This window comes from Grammomys surdaster, unplaced genomic scaffold (genome assembly GCF_004785775.1).
Source record: "Grammomys surdaster isolate TR1022 unplaced genomic scaffold, NIH_TR_1.0 185, whole genome shotgun sequence".
Taxonomy (NCBI): domain Eukaryota; kingdom Metazoa; phylum Chordata; class Mammalia; order Rodentia; family Muridae; genus Grammomys; species Grammomys surdaster.
The window spans coordinates 2,120,197-2,144,175 of NW_021604630.1; the positions used below are offsets into that span (position 1 = coordinate 2,120,197).

Consider the following 23,979-nt stretch of genomic DNA (forward strand, 5'->3'; position numbering starts at 1 on the left):
GTCTGGAGCTCGAACTCAGATCTTCATGCTTGCAACGCAGTCGCTTCGCTGACAGGGCCGTACTCGGAGAACACAAAAACTACTGTACAAAACAAAATGGTTCCTGTCCTGCAGGAAACGTTTAGGATCTATGCTGTGTGAGGAGGGAGGACTGCACGGTTCAGAAAGTGTTCTATGTAATCTCTCGTGTGTCACTTGCAGGGACCCACACTTGAGGTGGCAGATCGCACCGCCGCTTTTGGATTGTAAATCCTTCTGGAGGAAGCCCACATGTGCTAGATAAGTTCTATTTACAGAGAAGTGAAAAACATGACATCATCGCTTCCTTCTCTGACAGGAATAACCAGGCATATGAAACAGCCTAGGGATGCTACTGAGCTCCAGAGAATTTTTTTTTTCTTGTTTTGGTTTTGGAGGCTTTAGGCTTTATTTGCTTTCTGGGGGTAGGGTCTCAACTCTACAGCCTACGCTGGCATCAAAGTCATAATCCTCCTGCCTCTCTCTACCTTTGCCTAACTTTAGGTATGGTTTTTAATTCTATTTTTTAAAGTTGAGTTGGAGTTTAATAAAGCTACGTCAGTAAACATTTAGACACAAGGGTTAAGAGAGAGAGAGGGGTGCAGAATTAGGATGCACTCTGCAGGGCATGGACCTTTTATTAAAAGGTGAACAGACTGTAAACACAAGGCTAAGAGTAGAGGTGCTGAAGTCATACTCACTGAATTCTAACGTCATGTCTTCACGTCCTCACTCACGCATCCCCTGCCTTTGGTATTAAAACTTCTGGAGAAGCCAAGCGGTATGGCTCACGTGATTTAAGTCAACACTCAGAGGCCCAGTGAGGAGGAAGGACTGCATGATCTGAAGCCAGCCTAGGCTACACAGCGCTGAAGAGATGACTCAGTAGTTAAGGGTACTGGCTGCTCTTCTGGAGGACCTGGGATTCAATTCCCAGCAAGCACATGGCGGCTCACAACTGTCTGTAACCCCAAGATCCAACACTCTCACCCAGACATACATGCGGGAAAAACACCAACACACATAAAATAAAGATAAGTTAAAACAAAACAAAAACTCTGAGAAGCTATGTTTGTTGGCCTGCTGTTGCTATGATAAAACATCACAACCAATAGCAACTGGGGCAGGAAGGGATTATTTACGTCTACAGTTTATAGTTCACTGTGGAAAGAGCTCGAGGCAGGACTCCCGTCAGGAACTGAAGCAGTGCGAGCCATGGAGGAACACAACTTACTGTCTTGTTCTCCATGGCTTGCTCAGCCTGCTTTTCTTATATAACACAGAACCACCTGCCCAGGGGTTCTGTGAGCTGCACAGTGAGCTGGGTCCTTCCATACCAATCATTAATCAAGAAAATGTCCCCACAGGCTTATCCACAGGCTGGTCTGACAGGGTGTTTCTCTCAGCTGACAGCCCCTCTTCCTAGATACCTGGATTGTGTCAAAGTGAGGAAAAATCTAACTAACCAGCACCAAAGCCAAGAGGTCTGGGAAACGAACCAACTAATTTCTCCAGAGACCGGGATCCACAGAGGCCTTCTCACTCCCTGATCCCCTGTAACCCACCAATCTGAGAACCCAGTGCTCCAATGCAGTTGATGGTCAGTACCCACTGCATGGCTGGGTATCTTTTTTATACGGAGAAAGGCCTATTTATACAGTAAGCGGTGAGGCCTCTCGGCTCCACATTGAGAGCCATCTCAGGACTAACATTCTTCATCTGAGGCCCTTTCCTTCTGAAGGCCCTACAGGGCCCCTCCACACTGGCCTCGCATCCTGCCCTTCTCTCCCAGATGGAAGTCCAGGGTGTCAGGAGGAAAACTGGCTCTAGCAGGTTGCATCCCTTTCTGTTCAAATGGTCTAACCTGAGGAGAATGGTAATGAGGGGCACATTAGCATTTCTGACAAGTGTCCAAAACTTGAGACTTTTTTTTTTTCTTAACCTCCAACTACATGTCTGAGTTTCTGGCACCTCGGACTTCCCTGAAGTTGTAAGCTAGTCTATGTATGTTCTCAACTGACATTCCTTCTTCCAAGATAACTGTGGCACTGTGTCAAAAAAAAAAAGAAAAAAAAAAAAGCAACAAACAAAAATCAGCACAAAAGCCAAGACCATGGTCCTTAAATGGGGACTGAGAAACAATACACTGTCCAGGGACAGAATGACTAACTCTACTCGAAGACCTGACTTTTCCAGGGAGTGCACTGGGGAGCTCACATTCCCTTGACAATCCTACAGCCTCCAGGCCACCCAGAAGCACAGAGACTCATAAGTCAAGGTAGAATGTCTCCTCAGGGCCACCGTACTATTAGGATGTCTACCATCCAGGGCAGAGCACCAACTGGAGCTCACCCACCCACAAGAGAACACAGAGAACAAGCCCACTGTTCCAACCCTTCCTTTCTTCTCACTTCTGAAATCGGCCAGGAGCTAAGGGAGGGCGTGTTTAGCTATTTCCTGTTTTGTTTTGAATGGAGACAGGGCACCAGCTGCCCTGCCATTCTTCTGAGATGTCTTTTAAGTTCTGACAGAGGTGCACTCTCAAGTAAGACTCGGTCCTGGTGGCACCTGCCTATGATCCCAGCACTTAAGGCAGGATGATCACAAGTTTGAGGGCAGCCTGGGCAACACAGAGAGACCCTGTTTTTTAAACACACGCCAGTGTGTGTCTACACAACCTAAAGCTTTGGATGTCTAAAAAAAAAAGGAGGGGGGGGTAAGCCCATTCGATAACAGATCAAACTGATCCCAAGGTTAAAGTGTCCAAAACAGCATTTTATGCTATTTCATTGAAAAATGAGACCTGAGGGAACAGGGGTGTGGCGGGGGGGGGGTCAGGATTCTGTGGAAGACTACCCAGCATGCACTGAGTCCCTGGGTTCTGGCCCAAGCACAATCCATCACCCAACTCAAGAGATCTGAACTCTCCTCTGAAAGCCATACTCTAAGGAAAAGAAGAGGGCTAGTTGCCAGCAAGCCTAGGCCTTCTCCAGAGAAGCAAGACCAACAATGACTCTGCTTTTCTCTCAACAACAAGGTGCCCGTCGGGACTGGAGCCATTTGGAGCTAACTGAGAGCACATTCCAAGCAGAGCAGAGATCCTCTACTCCAGACAGAGATCAGAAAGCCCTCAGCACTGGGCTATGGCTACCCCAGCAGGAAGAGCAAAAGCAGGAAGACATGCGATAACAGATGGGGCTGCCACGCAGGGACCTGAAATTGTGGAACTTCAATCCGCTGCTGCCAAACAGCCATGACGTGCGGTCTCCTCAGAAATAATTACTGGAGGATTCGAAATACCAACTGCTTCCTCCATAAAGCAGCCGCCACCCACACAGCTGGGGAGCTGAAGCCGGTGATAAAACGAGAAGAGAATGCTTAGCAAGTGGAGCCCCCCAGACATCAAGGGCATGAGACACCTCTCCAGCAGGATGGCCATCCTGGACCTGGGAAAGCGGTGGCACAGAAGAGACCGAAGGGAAGAAAGCTGGAGATGTTTGTGGATGTGGAAATTACACCCTCTGGCATAGTAAGAGCTTTGTGGTGACCAGCACTAGCTAGCGTGGGGTTCCTGGTATTCACAGCATTGGGTTAACCTGTGTCACCAAGAGGGTGCTCTGGAAGCCACTGTGTGACTTCTGAGGCTCCTGACTTGCTTGCTAGTGGCCCAGTCAGCCTGGGGAGGAGGTGAATCGGATGCCACACCGAGAGCAGGCCCCTGCAGGCCCCACATGAGCGCCTGAGCTCCATTCCCTTGGCCAGCAGTGACTGGGGAGAAGATCAGCGTGCCTTTGTGAGCTGAGGACAGTGCTAGGAGGAAAATCACTCATCTACCTCAGGTGAAACCTTGGTGCCATCCTAAAGTACTACTAACTAAACCAAAACCCAAAAAGGAAACAACACCTCTCTACCTAAAATCAAAAAAGGAAACAACACTTCTCTATCTAAAAATAGGTGCTGGGTCCGGGAGGCGCTATTCATCGCCCTACAGACCACTCTCCTCACTAGACAAGACTCATGCAGACAAGAGACTAACCCCTTCCCATTTCATTCTCATGAAGAGCTGACACTAATTTGGGGGATGGGGAGGGGGAAGAGACAGGGTCTCTCTATGTAGCCCTGGCTGTCCTGGAACTCCCTATGTAGGATGCAGATCAGGCTGGCCTTAAACTCAGATCCTCCTGCCTCTACCCCCAGGGAGTGCTGGGACAAATTCACCACCACTCCTTTAATAATAAAGGAAACAGTCTAGTGCAACCGCACCAGCTACCCAAGGATGGCTTCTGCTTCTGTTGGCCTGTATCTAAATTGTGCAGTGAACTTCTGCTGTTCAGAACCCCAAGCTGCACTGTGTATGTGTGTGTGTCGGACACTGTGCCCGGATGCCAGGTTCACATGTGTGGAAGACGTATGCCTACTGACTCAGCTGTCACTTGGGAAGATGCTCTACCCAGCACACATCTTGTTCTGGCAACATTTTAAGGCCTTTCACTTCCTCTTAGCCTTCTCCAACAGTGAAGTGGGGTTGGGGGGGGATTCACAAATTCCCTGGAGAGGAAAAGCTGTGAAACACATTTCACCAAGTTCTGGATTTTCAACCTCTCCTCCCCAGCCTGTAGCACCGGAGACTGAGCTCTGTGCTGGCTCTGGTGCTATGTATGTAGCTCGGGTCAGTCTCAAATTTGTGATCCTCCTGTCTTACTCAGCCTCCTCCTAAGCATCAGGCTATTAGTGGATTTTACATCTTTCCAAAAATAATACTTGACACTGGTTTTGTGTGTGTGTGTGTGTATGTGTGTGTGTGTAGTGGGTGGGGCCGGGTAGTGAGGTATGCTATGTGCAGGTCAGATGGTTCTCTCCTACTCTCCTACCAGGTGGGTTCCAAAGATAGGTCAAGTCATGGGGCTTGATGGCAAATACCTCTACCCGCTGGGCCATCTCACTCTCAAAGGCCCAGATTTCCCATCTTAAAAGCAACGTTCTGACCAAGATGCCCTGCTGTCAGTCAAGGCTCTGGCCCTGACTTCTCAATTTTTTTCAAACAGAAATCCCATGTATCCTGTTATCTCCGCATCACTGTTACAATGGAGATGTTATAAACAAAAACAACTTGTATCTAAAACACCTAATAAACAAGTGCAGCTGGAACGGAAGGCTAAGGTTAGGTGAGCATCCCATGGCGGGAGCTAGGAGGCATGTGTTACCCTCCCCCACCCAGCAACACAACAGAAAAGAGGCTACTGGACCACTGTGGTGTATACCTTTAACTGCAGGCAGCATGTGGGAGGCTACAGGAGGACCAGGAGCCAGAGGCCAGTCTGGGCTCCATGGAGACTCAACCCAGTCTCAAAAACAAGAGGAAGGGAGGAAGAGGGGAGGAGAATTCAGGAGCTGAGATGCACCTCCCCAGCAGAGCTATCAGAGTATCTCCCTGGCCAGCAGAGCAGCCAGGTACGTTTGCCCGTGTGAAGCAGCAGAAGACCCAGAACGCCCTTCTGAGTCTGCCAGCAAGAGCAAACCCTGAGAATTAGTCAGGACTAGGCTTTACAACCCAGAGGCTGAGATCCAGAACTCAAATGCAGCTAGGCCTTTCTAAAGCCAGTGGTTACAGTCATATGCATAGTTAGTAACATTGGCTATCAAAGCTCCGTGAAGATGGCTGTTTGGGGGACGAACTGTGAACTCCCAACACTATTTATTCTGGATTTTGGAGAGTATGAGAAACAGTTACACTCCAAGGTTGCCTAGAGACAGGATTACTGCTACAGGGAGATTACAAAGGCTTTTGGGGATGGGGCGGTGTTCTGTTATCTTTTGGGACAGGGTTTCTCTGTGTAGCCTTGACTGTCCTAGAACTCACTATGCAGACCTTAAACTCAGATCCGCCTGCCTCTGCCTCCTGGATGCTGAAGTTAAAAACATGGAACACCACTCCAGGTTGGTTTTGGGTTTTCTTTGAGAAAGAGTTTCACGTAAGCCAGGCTGGTCTTGAACTTATGGTAAAGCCAAGGTTGACCTTGAACTCATGACCCTCCTGCCTCTGCCTGGAGAGTACTGGAATTGCTGGTTCACCACCGTGCCTGATTTCAACTTTGTCCATCACCCCCAGACCTACTCTCACTGAAAGTGGCTTTAGGCCATACCCACTTGCAGGACCTTGAAGGGCAGCCAGGTTTCTGGTCGAGCCCAGGCTAGAAACCCCTGGAGACCCCAGGTGATCATGAGGGGGCCCAGGAGGGGCCCACAGGTGACCCTAAGGGATGGCAGGCGTTTTGCCACGCCCCCAGACTGCAGGCTCCTGACACAAGGCCAAAGCCCTCCATAGATTTGTGTCCTTCAGTTAAGTAGGACAACGCCCCCTATCCCCTCCACAGGTAGACTACAGGCACAGAGCCTCAAGACAGATCTCCATTTTAATGAGGTACCTAAAGGCCAGAAGGGCTTAGCCAATTAAGCTTTCCTTACCAGACACTCCTCCCTACAAAAGGTATTTAACCTCAGGCCGGCCCTGAGAAATGGGGGTACCATGACAATAAACATCTTAAAACTGTGGATTTTTTTCTTTCATAAGGATCTGCCCTGGGGAATGATGGAACAGGCCTTTGCCTACAGAGGCCCAGTCTAATCTCCAGCAGAGGACCTCTCTGTCTTCCCAGCCACGCGACCACCAACCCAAGCCAGCTGCCCACGACCAAGCCAAGCCAAACCAACGGCATAAACCAAGGACTCTCCCCACAGGGCGCAGCCGGAGCTTCTCTCCCCCTATCCCCTTCGGCTGTGGGCCAATCCAGCCTGAGGGCCCCCACTTCATTCTCTTCCGCAGCTTCCAGTGACCCCTGGGTGTCTGAGAGCCTGAGAAGCGTCCCGGCATCCCTGCAGGCCCAGGGACCCTCGAGCCAGCTCCAGCTGTCCCCAGGACCACAGACTGCGCTCCCCCACCCGGGAGCGGCATCCCCGCAGAGGATTCTCACAGCCTGACATCCGCCTGGTGCCAGCGTGGGGCGAGAGCAGTCAAACTTCCCAGTCCAAGTCCGGCCTCCCTGAGCAGCGGGCCTAGCCCCCTGGCGGGGCGGACGCGGGACCCCCACTTTAACCCAACACCCACTGCTCCAGTGGGGCATTCAGGACTACATCCCAAGCACCATGCCTCTGCCACCAGAAATTAACGAAGTAAATTAATAGTTTCAGTAAATGCCCAGGTAGAGGAGAAGAGCAACTCAGGGATGAATTTAACCCTTATGATACTTTTTCAAGATGACCTTACCTTTGCTACATCTAAAAAGCGACTTGAAAATAACTGACATCTCCACTTTGCACACTGCACACTTCCTCTGTCTGTCTATGTTCCTCTGTCCTGGTGTTATCAAAGAACGGAAGTACTTCCTCACAGTTCATTACATTGAGACAACCATCCTGACTCCATTAGGGGAAAAAAAAATAAGAAAATGTAGCATACTGCTTGGGGTTTTAAGCTTTAAGCATCTTTTGCTAGAATCACATAAAGAAACGAAATTAAGCTGTAAAAGAGCCAATCATATAAAAAATAAATAAATAAAATAAATAAATAAATAAATAAAAGCATCAACCCAGAGCATGGTACAAGGGGCCGTGTTAGGCCATTAGATTGGGTAATATTTAATGTCCTTATTAGTCTCATTGTTTCTAGAAAACTCAAATAAAGCAATCCCCTGTTGTGGGCAAAGAAACATTCAAGTAAATCCTGAGGAAAACATACTGTAGATCTGAATGGACCACTTCAGTATGTGATGAATGCAAAATATTTGCATACATGCTTACCAATATGCTCACTCCAAGCTATAGAATAAAAAGTCTGGGGCTCAGATTTCAGCAAGATCTGTGTTCTAAGTCTTAAGCATATAATCTATCTATAGCTTCAGTAAGTACACCATATCGATGTGCTCAAGCTCAGACCCCAACGTTCTGCTAGAAATACTGAATACGGACAAGCTGAAAGTCTAAGCTGGCGACGGCGGAGTGGGCTCAGTGGTTAAAAATCGTACCGTTCGTGCAGGGAACCCTGTTTGGCTCACAACCACACGTAAGGGCAGCTCCAGGGCTCTGGTGTCCCCGGGCAACTGAGCAGCCCTGTCCATGCTCAAACCCACACAGACATAGAATCAAAAACTAAAATCTGTTTTTAAATGGCTATGTTTGTACTTGTATTAGATGGTTCCATTTCTCAGTGCTTTCTTATTTCTCTCTCTCTCTCTTTCTCTCTCTCTCTCTCTCTCTCTCTCTCTCTCTCTCTTTTTTTTGGTAACTCTCTGAATCTTTTAGTGAAAGTCATTTAAAATTCAAGTGCACTGTCTGCAAAGGAGACAAGCAGTCAGACCCAACCTTTCTCCCTTAAGGAAGCCTTTCCCGACAAGGGCCCACACAGGTGGAACTTGGTTAACCCTAATCCCTACTTACTCTCTGAAAGTGGTTTAAGTACACAGAGAGGTTAACAAACCTCTGTGGTCCCAAGTACTCAACCTGCTACAGAGATACAAAAGCAGCCACGTGGGAGACCTCAATACACTAGCGTTGTTCCTAAACAGCATTATTTATGGACCCTAATGTGTGAATTTCCCATCATTTTTAATACTACAATTTTTTTTTCCAACCACTACACTTTGAGGTAAAATTTCCTTTGGCTTGACACTGCCTGGGCCTGAACTTGTATACCAGCTGGCCTTGAACTCGGAGATCTGCATGCCTCTGCCTCCCAAGTGCTAGAATTAAAGGTATGCGCCACCACTCTGGGCTCAATCATTAAAAAATTTTAAATCTTTTCCCCCTGGAAGGCAAAAAAAAAAAAAAAAAAAAAAGATAGGTAGCCTGGATTCGGCCTTGAGCATGGTTTGGTATTTCTGAATCTAAATACCATAAATATATCAATGAATAATTCTGTATTCCTCACATAAACATCAGCATTAAATACCAGTAGATAGACCCCATTGCTATTCCGGACTGCAATGGTTAAGTCTCTGAAATACCTAGATATTCTAACATAAAAAAAATGAATAGACGGGTTTAACTAGTTATTCAATGATCATGTGGAGGCTTCTACATTAATCAACATTCTCCTTCTCAAATATGGGTAGGACCACAAAGGGAGGAGTCCACAAAGTAAACTTCTGCAGATTTCCTGTTTGTTTCTGTTTTTGTTGTTGTTTTTTTTGTTTTGTTTTGCTTTGTTTTTTTGGTTTTTTCAAGACAGGGTTTCTCTGTGTAGCCCTGGCTGTCCTGGAACTCACTCTGTAGACCAGGCTAGCCTCGAACTCTCGAACTCAGAGATCCGCCTGCCTCTGCCTCCCAAGTGCTGGGATTAAAGGCGTGCGCCACCACCACTCGGCTGTTGTTGTTGTTTTGACAGGGTCTCACTATGGGCTCACTAGGGCTGGCCTAGAACTCACAAAGGTCTGCCTGCCTCTGCCTCCCTGGTGCTGGTGGTGTACAAGGGTGCCCCACCATGTTAGGCCAGCTCTGAAGTTTTCATAGGCTGAAACAGCTGAACAAAACCTGCAGCCACTAACCCTGTGAACATAAGCAAATGGGGGATACGGGGATGAAGATAAGAAGGCCTCCCTCTAAGCTCCTTCCCCAAGGGAGTTTCTTCACCAACACACATCCCAGCAAAGACAAACCAAACCAAAGCAGCTCACCAGCCAGTGAGATGACCATGAAAAGGTACTTGCCACAAGTCAGGGACCAAGTTCCATCCCTAGAACCCACATAACGTTAGGTGAGAGCTATCTCCATGGAAGTCAGTCTCTCTCTCTCTCTCTCTCTCACACACACACACACACACACACACACGCACACACACTATGGCATGTGTGCCTCTTCCCCACAGTGATGATATAGTGATTTTTTTTTTTAAGCACTTTATATGGCTGGGTATGGTGGCACACACCTTCAGGCAGAGACGGAAGGATCTCTGTAGAGTTTGAGGCCAAGCGTGGCTACGGATCTTGTTCAGGCTCAAACATAGGTGAAGCCAGCTTAAGCACCCTTTGTTGAGGAAAACAGACAGCAAATACAGAGTCACAGCCACTCGCTTGGTATTTTTAAAAAATATTTCAGGTTTAGTTTGAATTTAGTATATATTCAGAAGCCAATTTTTTTCTGTGGCTTTTTTTTAAAAAAAAATCACCATCACCACCTTATATTTCATTCCTGACATATATCTTAAAAGGACTCATTGCAAAATTTCTAAGTTCTTGAAACAGTTCCAATAAAAAGCAGAACTATATTTTCCTCTAAGTTTAAACAAGTAGGAAGCAGATGACAGAACAGGAGTGTGTCACTGGCCTACACGTGTGCATGAGGGTGACCAGGCACGAGGAAGCCGAGACCATTACAAATCCCATGAAGAGAAGACTGACCCCATCCAATTTGTATGCCCTGTTTGACCACGTTATGGAACCACAGAAAGTCAAAAACAAAACTAACTATTTTTTTGGGGGGGTGGGGGGAATGAAACATCCAGTTCAAGAAATTAAAACCTCACCAGGAACTGACTTCAGAATTTTGACTCAGTGAAACCATCTTCAGCCAGACCTGAGCTTTATTGTATACTCAAGACTTACTTTGTATCTGTGACAGCACATCACGAGTTGGACTAACTCCACAAGGTCCTTAAAAGGCCAGACATTAGCCAGACTTAGGAGTCATCCCACTGTCTAAAGACCCTAAAGTGAGGGACTTTAAAATATGCAGGACTGGGTCTCCAGACTCTACACCACCGGTCCTCCCTATCTCACACTCGGCCTACCCTGAGAACTTTCCTGATCCAAGACTCTCTAAAAGGAAAACATTTACACTGAACGAGAGACTGTGAGAGCCACGGAAACATGAAGGGCCAAACAATTGAGTGTCTGTGGCTGGGGCTGGGGCCGGGGGCTGGGAGGCCTAGGCTAATGCGGGCCTCTATTCATTTAGCGAGGAATCAGATGAATTAGCCTAGCAGTCTGACAGAATGTTGAGGAAAGAAAGCTGAGGGCCACTCAGGCTTTCAAACAGCTACTTAACATACGTCTTATGTGCTTTATTTAAATTTGATGAGCAGGCCCACAGAATAGTTCTTTCAGGATGCTAGACCTCCCTCCCAATCTGCCAATCTGGAGAGAAGAAAGGGAAGCTATGGGGACAAGCCGCATCTTCACTGCAGGAAGAACTACTGCACAACTTTGCCTCACACCCCTCTGCAACGGGTCAGCCCTCAACCCGGTAGCAGAACCACCCCAGAGCAGGAAGGGCGCTGCTCCATTCTCAGCGGACATGGTATGGAGATCTCAATTTCTAGTAAAAAAAAAAAAAAAAACTGCAAAAAATCCTGATGATTTCCCAGTAAATCTAGCTCCTCTGTGACTCAACTTGCCCAGGCAACCTGCAAAGGACTAAGCTAAGCTATGGGGCAAGTGGATCCATAAGTTTGAAGCTTGATCTACATTGTAAGTTCCAGGGTAGCCATGGCTACAGAGTTAAAGCCCCGTCTCAATAATAATAATAATAATAATAATAATAATAATAATAATGCAAGTTAAATCCTTGTTAGAATGAGTTGACTTGTGTCCTCAAGTATGTATGTATGTCAAAAGTCATAATTTACCAGAAATGGGCACTTAATCGGAACAGTGTCTTTGGAGGTTGTAATGCAGTTAAAATGAGGTCATACTAGATTATTAAACTGAATGACCAGTATCCTCATAGCATGGCTGTATGAAGACAAACCTACAGGGAAAACCCACCATGGGCTAAGACCCAGGGGCCTCAGGCTGCAGCAAGCCAAACACCAAGGACCGCTGATGACCAGCCCAAGTTAAAATAGACAAGAATCGAGTCTTCCCTGAGCCTTCAGAAGGAACAGGACTTTGCCCACACTTCAGACTTCCAATTTTGATCAGTTCTCCGGAACGATGAGTGAGAATGGACTCCTTGTTCTGAGCCACTCGGTTATGGTGTTTTGTTCAGATACCCTACAGCTGCTCTCTAGCTCAGAAAATCAGCTCATCATGACGGTATCACGTGGCCCTTCCTCTCCCCTTGCTGACTGACTTCAGCTCCGATTACCAGCAGCAGCCTGGTCATTCCACTTGGGCACGCCAGCCTCTGGGGCCACTCCACCAGAACATGTGAGTCCACACCCCAGGGCCTCACCTCCTACAGGATGCTTCTCTGCAAACACTGTTCCCTTCGCTGAAAGGATTCTCTTCCCAATAATACACACAGGTTTTGTTTCCTTAATTCTCCCCTTTCAGGAATCTGTTCAAGCCAGCTCCTCTACTGCGCTCCCCTTAACTAACTTCCAGCATTTACAATCCAGGCCCACAGGCTGTTCACCCCCCCCCCCCAGCACCCACCCACTGTCCCCACAATACTTAACAGAACCCAACAGATATTTTGCTTTTAACCCTTAAAAGATTCACTTCTGTGGTGGTTTGTATATGCTTGGCCCAGGGAACGGCACTATCAGGAGGTGTGGCCTTGTTGCAGTGGGTGTGGCCTTGATGGAGGAAGTGTGTCACTGTGGGGGTGGGCCTTGAGACCCTCCTCCTAGCCACGTGGGAGCCACTCATCTCCTAGCAGCCTTCAGATGAAGATGTAGACACAACTCTTGGCTCCTCCAGCCCCATGCCTGCCTGGATGCTGTCATGTTCCCGCCTTGATGATAATGGACTGAACCTCTAAACCTGTAAGCCAGCCCCAATTAAACGTTGTCCTTATAAGAGTTGGCTTGGCCATGGTGTCTGTTCACAGCAATGGCAACCCTAAGACAACTTCCCTCCAAAATGTCACCCAGTGAGAACAGGACTTCACTGCCTCTATTCATTCATCAAAGGAACAAATTAATTCCTACTAGGACAAGTGAAATTTTATTCAAAGCTAGGTGACAATAAACCAAGCATGATGGTACAGGCCTGTTATTCCAGGAGTCTGAGGAGGCAGGATCAGTTCAAGGCCAGCCTGAGCTATCTGAGACCCTGTCTTTTAAAAAGTGTGACAAAAAACGATTTCCATTAATTTAGCGGGCCAGAGGCATTGAGAATTAAAGAGCAGGTACTAGGTTGGGATGGGGGACAGGGGCTGGGGGAAGGACAGTATGTGAACCGGATTTTCTTGGATAGACTAAAGGGCTCCCCACTGGTTCTTTGTGGGAGAGAAAGGCAAGCAATTTTGAAACTGCCTAAGATTCCTAACTCAAAAATCAACTCTTACCTATAATTTTGGGTCTAGCCACACCCTTGTAGAAAACAACTAGTCTCTGAAATCTTTGAGGCCAAATCTAAAACATAACCAGACCAGTCATTGCTACATTTTTACTTATTCAGGGTTGAGAAGGGAGCCTAACAGGAGTGGCTGGAAATATAGATGATCTCATACTCCAAAGCCACAATCTCCAGTCAGGGAAGAAAGCAAGCTTGGGATCATCAAAGGATCAAAATCAGCAAGAACTTTGGGGTCCCTCTTGTGGATCGAGGAGTCAGTTCATTATCCTGTCTAAAGCGGTTCTTATGGCACACATACACAACCTCTCTTAGGTCCTTTCTTTTTTTTCTTAAGTTAAAACCAAAGAGGTAGAAAACTCAAGTTCTGTTACCTTGGGGTTTGGCCTCGGGTTCTGGCAATCCTGGTGATGAATCACAAGACTCCTTGAGTGGCGATCTGATTGGAGTTTCAGCTTCAGGAGTCTCAAAATTACCTTCAGAATCCGAGCTGCCAAGGGGGAAAAACGAGGCATTACCACAGTCAACGGTATTTCCAACTGCCTTTAAAATGTACTTAGCCACCAAAGTGCAAGTACAGCGCCTCTAACTTTACAACCAACCAATCCTCAACCCAGCCTGAGAAAGGCTGCAGCATTTTCAGAGAAGCCCAGCATCCTAGATCCCCGAAATCTCTTTCGTCCTCTGGAGCTTATCACCAGGACCACTTGTTTTTTTGAGGTCATCTTTTCCTTTCACAACCAAGGGGGAAAAAAAAAGACAAGACTTTCCAATCAACTCCTTTCCTCACCATACCCTTTTCCAGGGGCATAAAAATTAATATCGCCCCACCCCCAAACTAAGCCAATTCTAGCAATACTGTTCTCCTCGGTAGGCCTCTACCTGTCTGAAAGTCACTGGAGGCTAAAAATGCCATCACCTGCCTTCCACAATCACACGTGTGACAGCTCAGCAGAGACCACCATTTCTCACCAGCTGCCAGGGGCCTGTCATCACGCGATCCCCTTTTACCAAGGCTGCATTTTAGGACACTGCGGGGCCAAGAAGGGCGGAGGAGCGATTGCTTGCCCACAAGGGGAAAAGCTCCAAATCCCACCCGGCCTTATCAACTGACACTACCCGGTGTGGCTGCGTCGGAGCCGGGGTGTCGACACTTAGAGAAAGCGACCCAGGCAAACCCGGATGGGGAGACTGCGGATTCGGGACTGGGTTCAGAAAGCTCACAGCGAAGACAAGGGACGGAAAGCACACGGGCAGACAGAACATCCCGAACTTTCGGGCACACAGCGGGGACCCGGCTGCGGGCAGGACGCAGCAGAGCCGGGAACACGGTAGCGCGCACACAGCATGACCGCGGTGGGAGGATGGCGCGCGCCTGCATCTCGGCTGGGATGCGGTGTACTTGCCTGAAACTCAGGGATTTGGTCTCAGCTTGCGAGTCCTCTTCCTCCTCGGGGTCGCCTTCGGGACCTCCGGCTTCGTCCTCTCCCGCGCCCGAACCGCGCACCGCGGACCACGTCCACTTGGCCCACTGCACCGGCGACAGGATCTGCCAGGGACTGAACGCCATGAGCGCGGCTGCCGCCCCTGCGGCGGGGGAACGGCGGCCTCTTCCTTCAAAATGGAGGGGCCTTGACAGGCGCCGGCAACGTCGCCGGCGACCCGCGGATGTGGCTCAACGAGCGCCGTCGGGCCCGGCGCAGCGCTTCCTCCCACGGCCCCGCAGCGCTGCTCGCCCCCGCTCCTCGGAGCCGCCGCGCCGAAGCTCGCCCCCGCGCGCGCCCGCCTCTCCCCCAGCCTTGCTCGGCGCCGCCGGGCTCTGGGGTCCGCTCCCGCCTGGAGCAGCCTCGGCCGCCGCGGAGCCGCGCCCCTGGAGCCGCCCCCTCGGACCGAACTACTGGCGCGGCGCGCGGGGGCGGCAGCTTGGATGGAAGCGCGCTCCCCCCGCCGCGCTGGTCGCGCCCAGCCTTGGGCAGGGGCTGCTCGACCGCGCTCGCCCTCCCCGCGGGACCCGCGCCTGCAGCGCGCTGCGCGCCGCCGACGTCCATTTCCGAGCGTGTGCGCGCCGCGGCGCCGTTTCTCTTCCCCTTTTATCTGTGCTTCCTGCCGCTAGGACTTAATGGCGTGGGTGACGCTGCACCGCACAGAAGTTAGGCCCCTTATTTTATTTATTTATTTATTTTTTAAACTCAGAACCTCTGTAGAGTGTTGTACCTGCCCCTTGACACTGGTCATCTCCATCCTTGTTACTCCCAGGATTTGAAAGGCTCCCAGGCAAGACAAGAATTGAAGATGCCTTGCCCGCACCAAACCGCATTCAAAGAGGCTCCGGAGTGCCCTGACCTGGGATAGATGCAAAATTATCCCCCTGACAAGACAGCCTGAGCGGGTTTCCTGTTGCTCTTTCTTTTCGTAACTTTAAGCTTTTTTCAGATAATTCCTGGGTGCTTGGTTTCTGATGTCGTTTGACTCTTCAGTACGGTGCCAGCAAGGCCTGGTGACAGCAGTCTTCAGAAAGAGGCTTTTATTTTTGAAGCCGAAGAGAAGAATTTTTTTTTTCCTTTATCTTTGAGGATTCCACTAAGAGACTGCCCCAGGCCCACTCTCCCGGTGAATCCATTTCCCCCAAAGCCAAGTTTAAGACTATTAGTTCATCAGTGTGTTTCTCGTAATACTGACATTTCTCAGAGTCTCAGAGAATTTGTGAGGTGGCTACAATTCTCACAGAGTGTGCCTCCAAAATTCGGGACAAGGTCAGGCTAAATTTTGCAGGATTCAGATGATCTCCTCTGAAAGGAGTTGGCACCACGTATACTGCAGATGAATCACAAATGTCTTATACACTCCAAAACAAAGACAAGCAAACCCACACGATAAGGCTTGGCAGGTATCCTATAATAGTAATAATAATAATAATAATAAAAGGCAGGAGAATACTTTAGAGCCCATTACTGTTTCTTGCCTGAGATAAACAAGACAAGAATGTCGAAAGATTTTTTTTAAAATGTGGGCGGAAGTCATTTTGTTTTAGGTCTACAAGAAATATGCCAACACTATCCAACTGTCGTCTTGGGTTTATGTTCAAGTAAATCTTCAGATTAGAAATCGTTTAGATTCCTGGATTTGACGCAAGAATCTGTAGCTTGAAAATAGTACTCATGTAAGTCGGTACCTGGTCTTGATCATTCTTCCTCCTCAAGAGTGCTACCCTCTTTTCCCTCCTCCAGATCCTTGGTTGCCTTACATACTTCCTGCACTCCCTAACTGGTTAGAACTATAGTTTCTGTCTGTCCCTCAGGGCTTTCTCTGCCTGGTTAATCCTGTTTCCCTAGCCACCATCAGCAGAGACCCAGATATAACCTTGATATGCCCAAGAAGACCTAAGAGATGATAAAAACACAAATTCGCACTGGGGATGTACCTCAGAGGGAGCTGCTCCTGCAGCAGGCCTCCCTCTGGGCCCTGAATCCCATTCCCAGCCCAGAAGCAAGAGGAAGGGGAGGAAAGGGACAGTTGTGTCTAGACAGTCTAATAACAGCCTTGAGGGATTGTCAAAGGGCAAACTTGGCAAACAATATTTAACTTAAATCCACCGCTGTTCTTAATTCCAGAACTCTACCTTTGCCTGCATAGCTTTCGGCATTCCTGAAATATACCTCTTCTCCCATCTGAACCAAAGTTTCCCGAAAGATCCCTGGCCTTGGCTGGCCAAATTTCTCTCATCACTCAGCTCAGTGACTACTGCGGGAAGCTGACTGGTCTCTCTACACTTTCTACTCCCTTTATACCTGAATATTCATACAGACCCTACTGCCGCACTTAGTTCTAAAACGTAAAAAGGTGCATTCTTCATAGTGACCCCAGGACAACAAACAGACATAAGCCAAGACTGTCTCCGGATATAAAGTCACCCTACACTTAGCACAGCATAGGCAACATGTTTATTTACATGTATGCATTCTACTTCTGGACCATAAAATTCAAAGGCCAGAGACCATGTCACATAATTTTTTGCTTCTGCAGAGACTTTGGACAAGAGCACACAGTCAATAGACATTCAATAAATGATAAAAATGAACATACCGGTTTCCGTTTGTCTTTCTGAATTGGGCTAAGCTCCTGGGGAAGCCATGTCTTGAAGAAGCAAAAAACAGAACCAGCTCCCGGGATGGCCTGGAGTGATTAAAGCCTGACTCCCCTCCGCAGCAGCTTGAGACAAGAGAAACAAATGCCCAAGTTTCTAAAACACCTATCTTGTACAAGTCTTGGGCTTAAGAGTAAACAGCAACAAAGTATCTCATTCCTTGGCGTTCGCCGACTTTGCGTTACAGAAGTCCAGTAGATCTCACGAGTCCATTTCCCTACAATTCTGGAAAAGGCAGACAATGACAGTGCTGCTATCTTCGGCTTCACAGAGCAGAATGCAAATACCTAGCCAAGTAGCCAACTGAAACCTAGTTGTTTTGGAAATGATCCTACGCTGAGAAATGGCCTTTATTCTTTCCCGCTGCTCCTTGCCCTTCCCAGAAGTTATGGATTAATATAACATGAAAATCTAAAATATAACCCTCTGTAGATGTAGCTCTGGGTGTATAACAGGCACTTAGCATGAGTGCAGATCTTGGTTCAGTTCCCACTAACAAAACTAAAAAACCTCTTTTGAAGCATCCCACCAATGATGGCCAGGCCAAACGTGTATTTTGCAGTGAATCAAAGCTATTGTATCACAGTGAATCAAAGTCTATAAAATTAGTCTCTTTGGTAAAGGTTAAATAAATGCAGCAGGGGCTGGAGAGATGGCTCAGCCGTTGAAAGCACTAACTGATGTTGCATGGGACCCAGCTTAAGTTCCTACCTCCTACAAGGAAACTTACAACCATTCTGAACTCTCGATTTAGGCCTCTACTGGCCTACCAGGGTAACTAGCGTGCACTCGCGGTATACGTACATACGTGTAGACAAAGCAGACACACACCGAAATAAATAAATTTGAAAATAAACTGAGTAAATAAGTTCTGAGTGCCTGAGACTCTGCTGGTCCTAATTCTTTCAGGCTCCACTAACCCTCAGCATGCCTCAACCTGGAACTTCAGTCTTTGTTCTCTGGATTTACCAGGAATCCTGCAGGTTTAGCTTTAGTGAGAATCTCCACCCTCATTCTCTGGCACTAGCCTGCCTTCAGCAAGAATCTTGTCAAGTAGGTTTAGCCGGAATCATCCTGTACCCCCAGAACTTCCTCTTAGCAATTTTTCATTCACAGACGAGCATACTCCCCTCTCAATGCCTATAAATACTTAACTTGTCCTTGTGTTTGGAGTTAAACCAGATCTTTCTCTACTTTTACAAAAATCCTAGCAGAGTTGTGCCCCCTTCCCCCATCATGCCCCCAGACAGGATTTCTCTGTATAATAGCTCTGGCTATCTTGGTACTCACTTTGTAGACCAGGCTGCCCTTGAACTCAAAGAGATCCTCCTACCTCTGTTGGCACAAGGCATTATGCCCGGCTCAGACTCAGTCCTTCTTAAATGAAATCTTCCTTATTTAATAAAAGTCCTGGCAGATCTTCTTTTAACAAGCAAACCATTATTTAGTAGCATAGCCTCTGTGAGAATGTCTCTGAGGACAAGGTCAGAAAAGAGAGGCAGGTAAGGTGGGGCCTCTCTGTGATCAATTTTTCTACCTGTGTAGAACTTGCTCCTGGACCAAGGGGAGCAAAAATAAGTATCTATCCTTTATCAAAGGGCAAATCTGGGAGCTCCAGCAGGCCCTGTTGCCCATCTTCCATGCGACATCAAAACCATAGATTTTTTATAAGAAATCTTTCAATATCATGACTGTTCGCCCTTATGTAAACAGTTGAAATCTGGTACAGCTGAAGGACCAATCAACCTGAATAGGCAAAGAGGAGTACTCACACCTTCAAACAAGGAAGTCATGACTCCTTTTAGAAAGACCAGAGATCATTCTGGCATCAACTTGGAGGCTTGGATTAAAGGGAGTCAAGACTGGGAGACCCAAGAAATTGTATATTCTCTGCCCCAAAGCTGCCTAGGGCAGATCATAGCTTCTCTCACAGAAGGGAGATTCAAATCAGGGGTTGCTTTGTTCTTTCACCCTACTTGTTCGGGAAGTTATCAGAGTGTAACTAACGCCGGAGCTCCGTGAAGGAGATTGCAGAGGAAGGAACAGAAAGGCTGCATTTAAAACAACAGCAGAAAGCAAAAATACTTTGTGGCCACCCCTGGACACAAGAAAGCATTTGCTTGAGAGGAACTGAATGGGCAAGAGGAGGGCAGCACTGGTGGATCCCTGGAGCTCACGGAGCAGTCAGCCCAGTTTAGCTAAGTCAATGAGATGAGGCTGCAGTTAGAGACTCTGCCTCAAAAAGGAAAGGAAAGCGGGATGGAGATCTGGGCCTCTGGCCGTCACACAGATGTGCAAGCATGTGCAGGTGTATCTACACACATCTGCACACACCCACAGGAACATATCCTGGAGAGAGATAGAGAAAGAGAGATTATGATACATGTCTCAGAGTCTATTGACTCTGCTATTGCTGTGATCATGTCTACTGCTGTGATAAAACACCATGACCAAAACAACCTGGGGAGGAAAGGGTTTATCTGCCTTAGGCTTCCACATCACTGTTCATCATCAAAAGAAGCCAAGACAGGAACTCAAGCAGGGCAGGAACCTAGAGGCTGGAGGGGTGCTGTTTACTGCCTTGTTCCTCAGGTTTTGCTCAGCCTCCTTTCTTACAGAACCCGGGACCACCACGCCAGGGATGGCACCGTCTGTGATGCACCAGGCCCTCCCCCATCAGTTACTAATTAAGAAAATGCCCTACAAGCTGGCCTACAGTCAGATCTTCCGGAGGCGTGCTCTGATTGAAATTCCTTCCTCTCTGATGACTCTAGCTTGTGTCAAGTGGACAGAAAACTAGCCGGTACAAGACATTAATGTCAAAATAGGCAGCTCTTTATTCTTTGCATCAGTAGAAAGCTCTGGAAAGGAGCCTGCAAGACGTAGGCATGATTATACGACCAAGACATTACAACATAGAAAAGAATGGTGGCTCAATAGAAGTATGGAGAATGCTAATTAGCAACAGAAAAGATCAGCATAAACTCTTACCTCGGAGTATGCATCAAAAGAAATTCCAGATGGATCCAATGGCTAAATAAAAAAAAAATCAAGCCATGGGGAGAAAGCAGCCTAGAAGCAACAGAATCTGTCAGCGCTCCGTAGGAAGGGTGCCAGTCCAAGTTGGAAGTAATTAATGAAACCACAGACAAAAATCAAAGCCCAGATTTATTGGGCTGCATATGCAAAGTGTGGCTTGTAGATGTGTGTGTCTTCAAATCAAAAGGCAAACAACAGGCTGGGAAACACCAAGGCGGCTTGTGAAAACTTGCGAGTTCACACAAATCTCAACAGGGAACCTAACGGTTCCAACAAACCGAACAATGGTAACTGTTTACTGTGGGTCACACAACTGCCAAGCACTTGACCTGAACTATCAGATTGGATCCTATCCTCTCAACCCACAGTCCAAGGGGGCAAGCCTTATCACAGATCTTCTTGGTTGACTGGTTAGCCCTGTAGTACTAGAGAGTGAATCTAACCCAGGACTTTGTGATTGGAGAACTTTCATATTCTGCATTGAAGACACTCTTGTACTCCATATTGGCAGAAGAAATCAGAATGTATATGTGTAAAAGTACCTTTTAGTCTCCTGTTTTAATTGTTGTCTCAGGGGCTTACTGCCTCAGTCTGCTAACCTAGACCTAGTCCTGGAAACTTTTAGCCACCTACAATCTTATCTGGGCCTAGAATGTTCTCAGCCTCCAAAACTTGCTGCTGAATAAGCTCACCCTTTTTAGCTTTATCTGAATTCCTGTTGGCTGGTCAACTGTGCTGGCTCAAAACTCCTCTCCATGCTGACTGATTCAATCTGGCTTCTCACTCGGCCTCTGGTTTTTTTGCTCTGCTTGGCCTCAAACTGACTCTGGTAATCTGCTTTAATCTTCTTCTGGCTCCTTCTCATCCTCTGTCTTCACTTGTGTCTAGCTGTTCTCTGTCTCTCTGTCTCTCTCTCCTCTCTCTCTCCTCTCTCTCTGTCTCTCTCTGTCTCTCTCTCTGTCTCTCTCTATCTCTGTCTCTGTCTCTCTCTGTCTCTCTCTCCTGTTATCTCTTAAGTAGCCATCCTTTCCTCTCTCTTCTCCTGAGAGTTGGGCATACAGTATTCAAATCTTTCTCTGATTCGTCACTTTGTCTGCCACTTAATTAGTCACCACTTTCAAAAATGGCTGCTTCCTTCTACAAACTAACTTTACCTTCACTGCTTGGGCTTAAAGATGTAAACTAAGGGTGTGTCTGTATTCCAGCCAGAGGTGTGTGCCAAGGCTGAGCCACACCACAACTAGAAACAGGTTTTTTCAGTAAATAACACAATCTTGGGGTTCACAGTGTGATCGAATATCCTGCAACATATATGTTATTGCAGGATATTCGATCACACTGTGTTGTATTAGCAACATATATGTTATTGATCACTGTGCACACATTGTTCTGAGTTAAATCCCTAGCCAGATGCCCCTGCAAGAATACAGGTTGCTACCAGCACAAACTGACTTGACCAAGCAAACACCCACAGAAGGAGAGAGGGAGCAAGTGAGGATCAGAAAAGACAGTAATGGGACCAAAAGTCCTCGAGAGTGGACGAGAGGACTGAGCCTGAGCTCCTGAATGATTGACTGTCTTTGTCCCGCCCACTTCTCCCTGGAGAAGTAATAATCTGCTGCCTGGAGACTAGAAGGAGACAGAACATTAGGATGTCAATCCACTGTCCTCTAGGATGTGGGTTCACTGAATTAAAAAAAAATTCTGGGGTTGTAGATGGCTCACTGATTAAGAGGACTTGTTCTTACAGAAGTCCCGGCACCCACATGGCAGCTTACAACCATTTGCAACTCCAGTTCCTAGGGGATCTGGCACATTCTTCTGGCCTTCACAGGCACCAGGCGTGCGTGTGCACAAACACACACACATGCACAAACACATGCATACACTACAATACATATATGCAAGCAAATCATTCATATACATTCTTTGAAAAGTTGATTCCCATCTTGGCAAGTGAAAGGGAGCAATATGCAGTTGTACGTAAACATTATTCTGGCTTTTGCAAAAGAAGAGAAGGTGAAGAACCAACCAAGAGAAAAGTTAAATTGCCTACCCTTTCAACCTCCAGGGCAGGGACTTCAAAAGAACCTGAAGTTAAATATATATTTGCATCAATTTCTTTCTTCATCTCTGCGTGTGGCCAAGGGCCAAGCTCAATCCAGGAATAGTATGTCAGACCGATTAAACTTTAATCTTCAGCCAAGCCTGGTGGATCCCTATCTGTAAGCCCAGCACTTGGAAGGCTGAGGCAGGAGGATTCTCATGAGCATGAGGTCAGCCTGGATTCCATAGTGAATTCCAAGACAGCCTGGGTCACAGTAGAAAACCTGGTAAATAAATAGACATTAAAAAGTTTTATTGGGCTGGTGAGATGGCTCAGTGGTTAAGAGCACTGACTGCTCTTCCAGAGGTCATGAGTTCAAATCCCAGCAACCCCATGGTGGCTCACAACCATCCACAATGAGATCTGATGCCCTCTTATGGGGTGTTTGAAGACAGCTATAATGTACCTACATGTAATAAATAAATAAAAAAAAAGAAAAGAAATAAAAAGTTTTATTTTTGGGCTGGAGAGATGACTCAGTAGTTAAAAACACTGTCTGTTCTTCCAGAGGTCCTGTGTTCAATTCCTAGCAACCACATGGTGCCTCACAACCATCTGTAATGGGATCTGATGCTCTCTCCTGGCATGCAGGTATGTGTGTGTGTATATATATATGTGTGTGTGTGCGTGTGTATGTGTGTGTGTGTATATGTGTGTGTGTATGTGTGTGTATACATATATACATACATAATATATACATATATACATATATACATACATATATATGTGCATGCAGATATGCCCATTATATATTTAAAATAGATAAAATCTAAAAAAAAGAGGTTTAGTTTCCATTTTAGAAGCAGAAAGTGCATTTTAATCATAGGATACATACTTAGCACAGCTGAGGTTTAGCACTGCAAAAAAAATTGAGAGAGAGAGAATGAATCTTGGGTAGCACTCTGAGGCTGGGGAGATGAGGATGGGAATTACAGAGCTCACCAATCCCTAAGTACTCCTCTGGTGCTCTGTGGAGCCAATGGAGAAGGCTGCTTATAATGGTCTGATGCAATCAACTGCCTGGTGACCAAAGTGTGAACCCTCATTTCAAGGAGGTATTTGCCTGGTGACCCAAAATGCCACACAAAAGATTTCCCCCAGGTACTCCTACGGATGCAAAAAGCCTCAAAGAAAAAAATTCAGGCCAGGGTGTAAGAGATGGCACTTCATGAGGGAAATACAAAACGGTCCATCTTCACATGCTCTCAGTGGGTGCTTCCTCTCTCAGGATGCCTCTCTCAGGATGCCTCTCTACCACTAGCTTCTTTTGAGAAAGCAAAACAAAGAGGTTGCTGATACTGTAGGCCTGTAACCAAAATACCAGGAGGAGGCGTAGGCACGATCTTAGAGGCCAGCATGGGCTTCGTAGCAAGGCTGTCTAAATGCACAGAGATAAAGGAAAAACAGGAAGCACCCGTGAGCACTGGGTCAGGACCCCA

At 47.2% G+C, this 23,979-nt stretch overlaps 1 protein-coding gene across 1 annotated transcript in view; it reads right to left on the reverse strand.

Annotated features, from left to right (window-relative positions):
• The window catches only part of Tacc1 (transforming acidic coiled-coil containing protein 1), a 52,085-nt gene extending 37,259 nt beyond the window's left edge, over positions 1–14,826 (reverse strand). The window contains exons 1-2 of the mRNA XM_028768175.1: positions 14,657–14,826; positions 13,625–13,740 (exon numbers count right to left, since the gene is read on the reverse strand). Of these exons, the coding sequence (XP_028624008.1) occupies positions 13,625–13,740; positions 14,657–14,820 (280 nt within the window). The 5' untranslated portion in view covers positions 14,821–14,826. The remainder of the gene's footprint in view (positions 1–13,624; positions 13,741–14,656) is intronic.
• Positions 14,827–23,979: the final 9,153 nt, after the last annotated feature.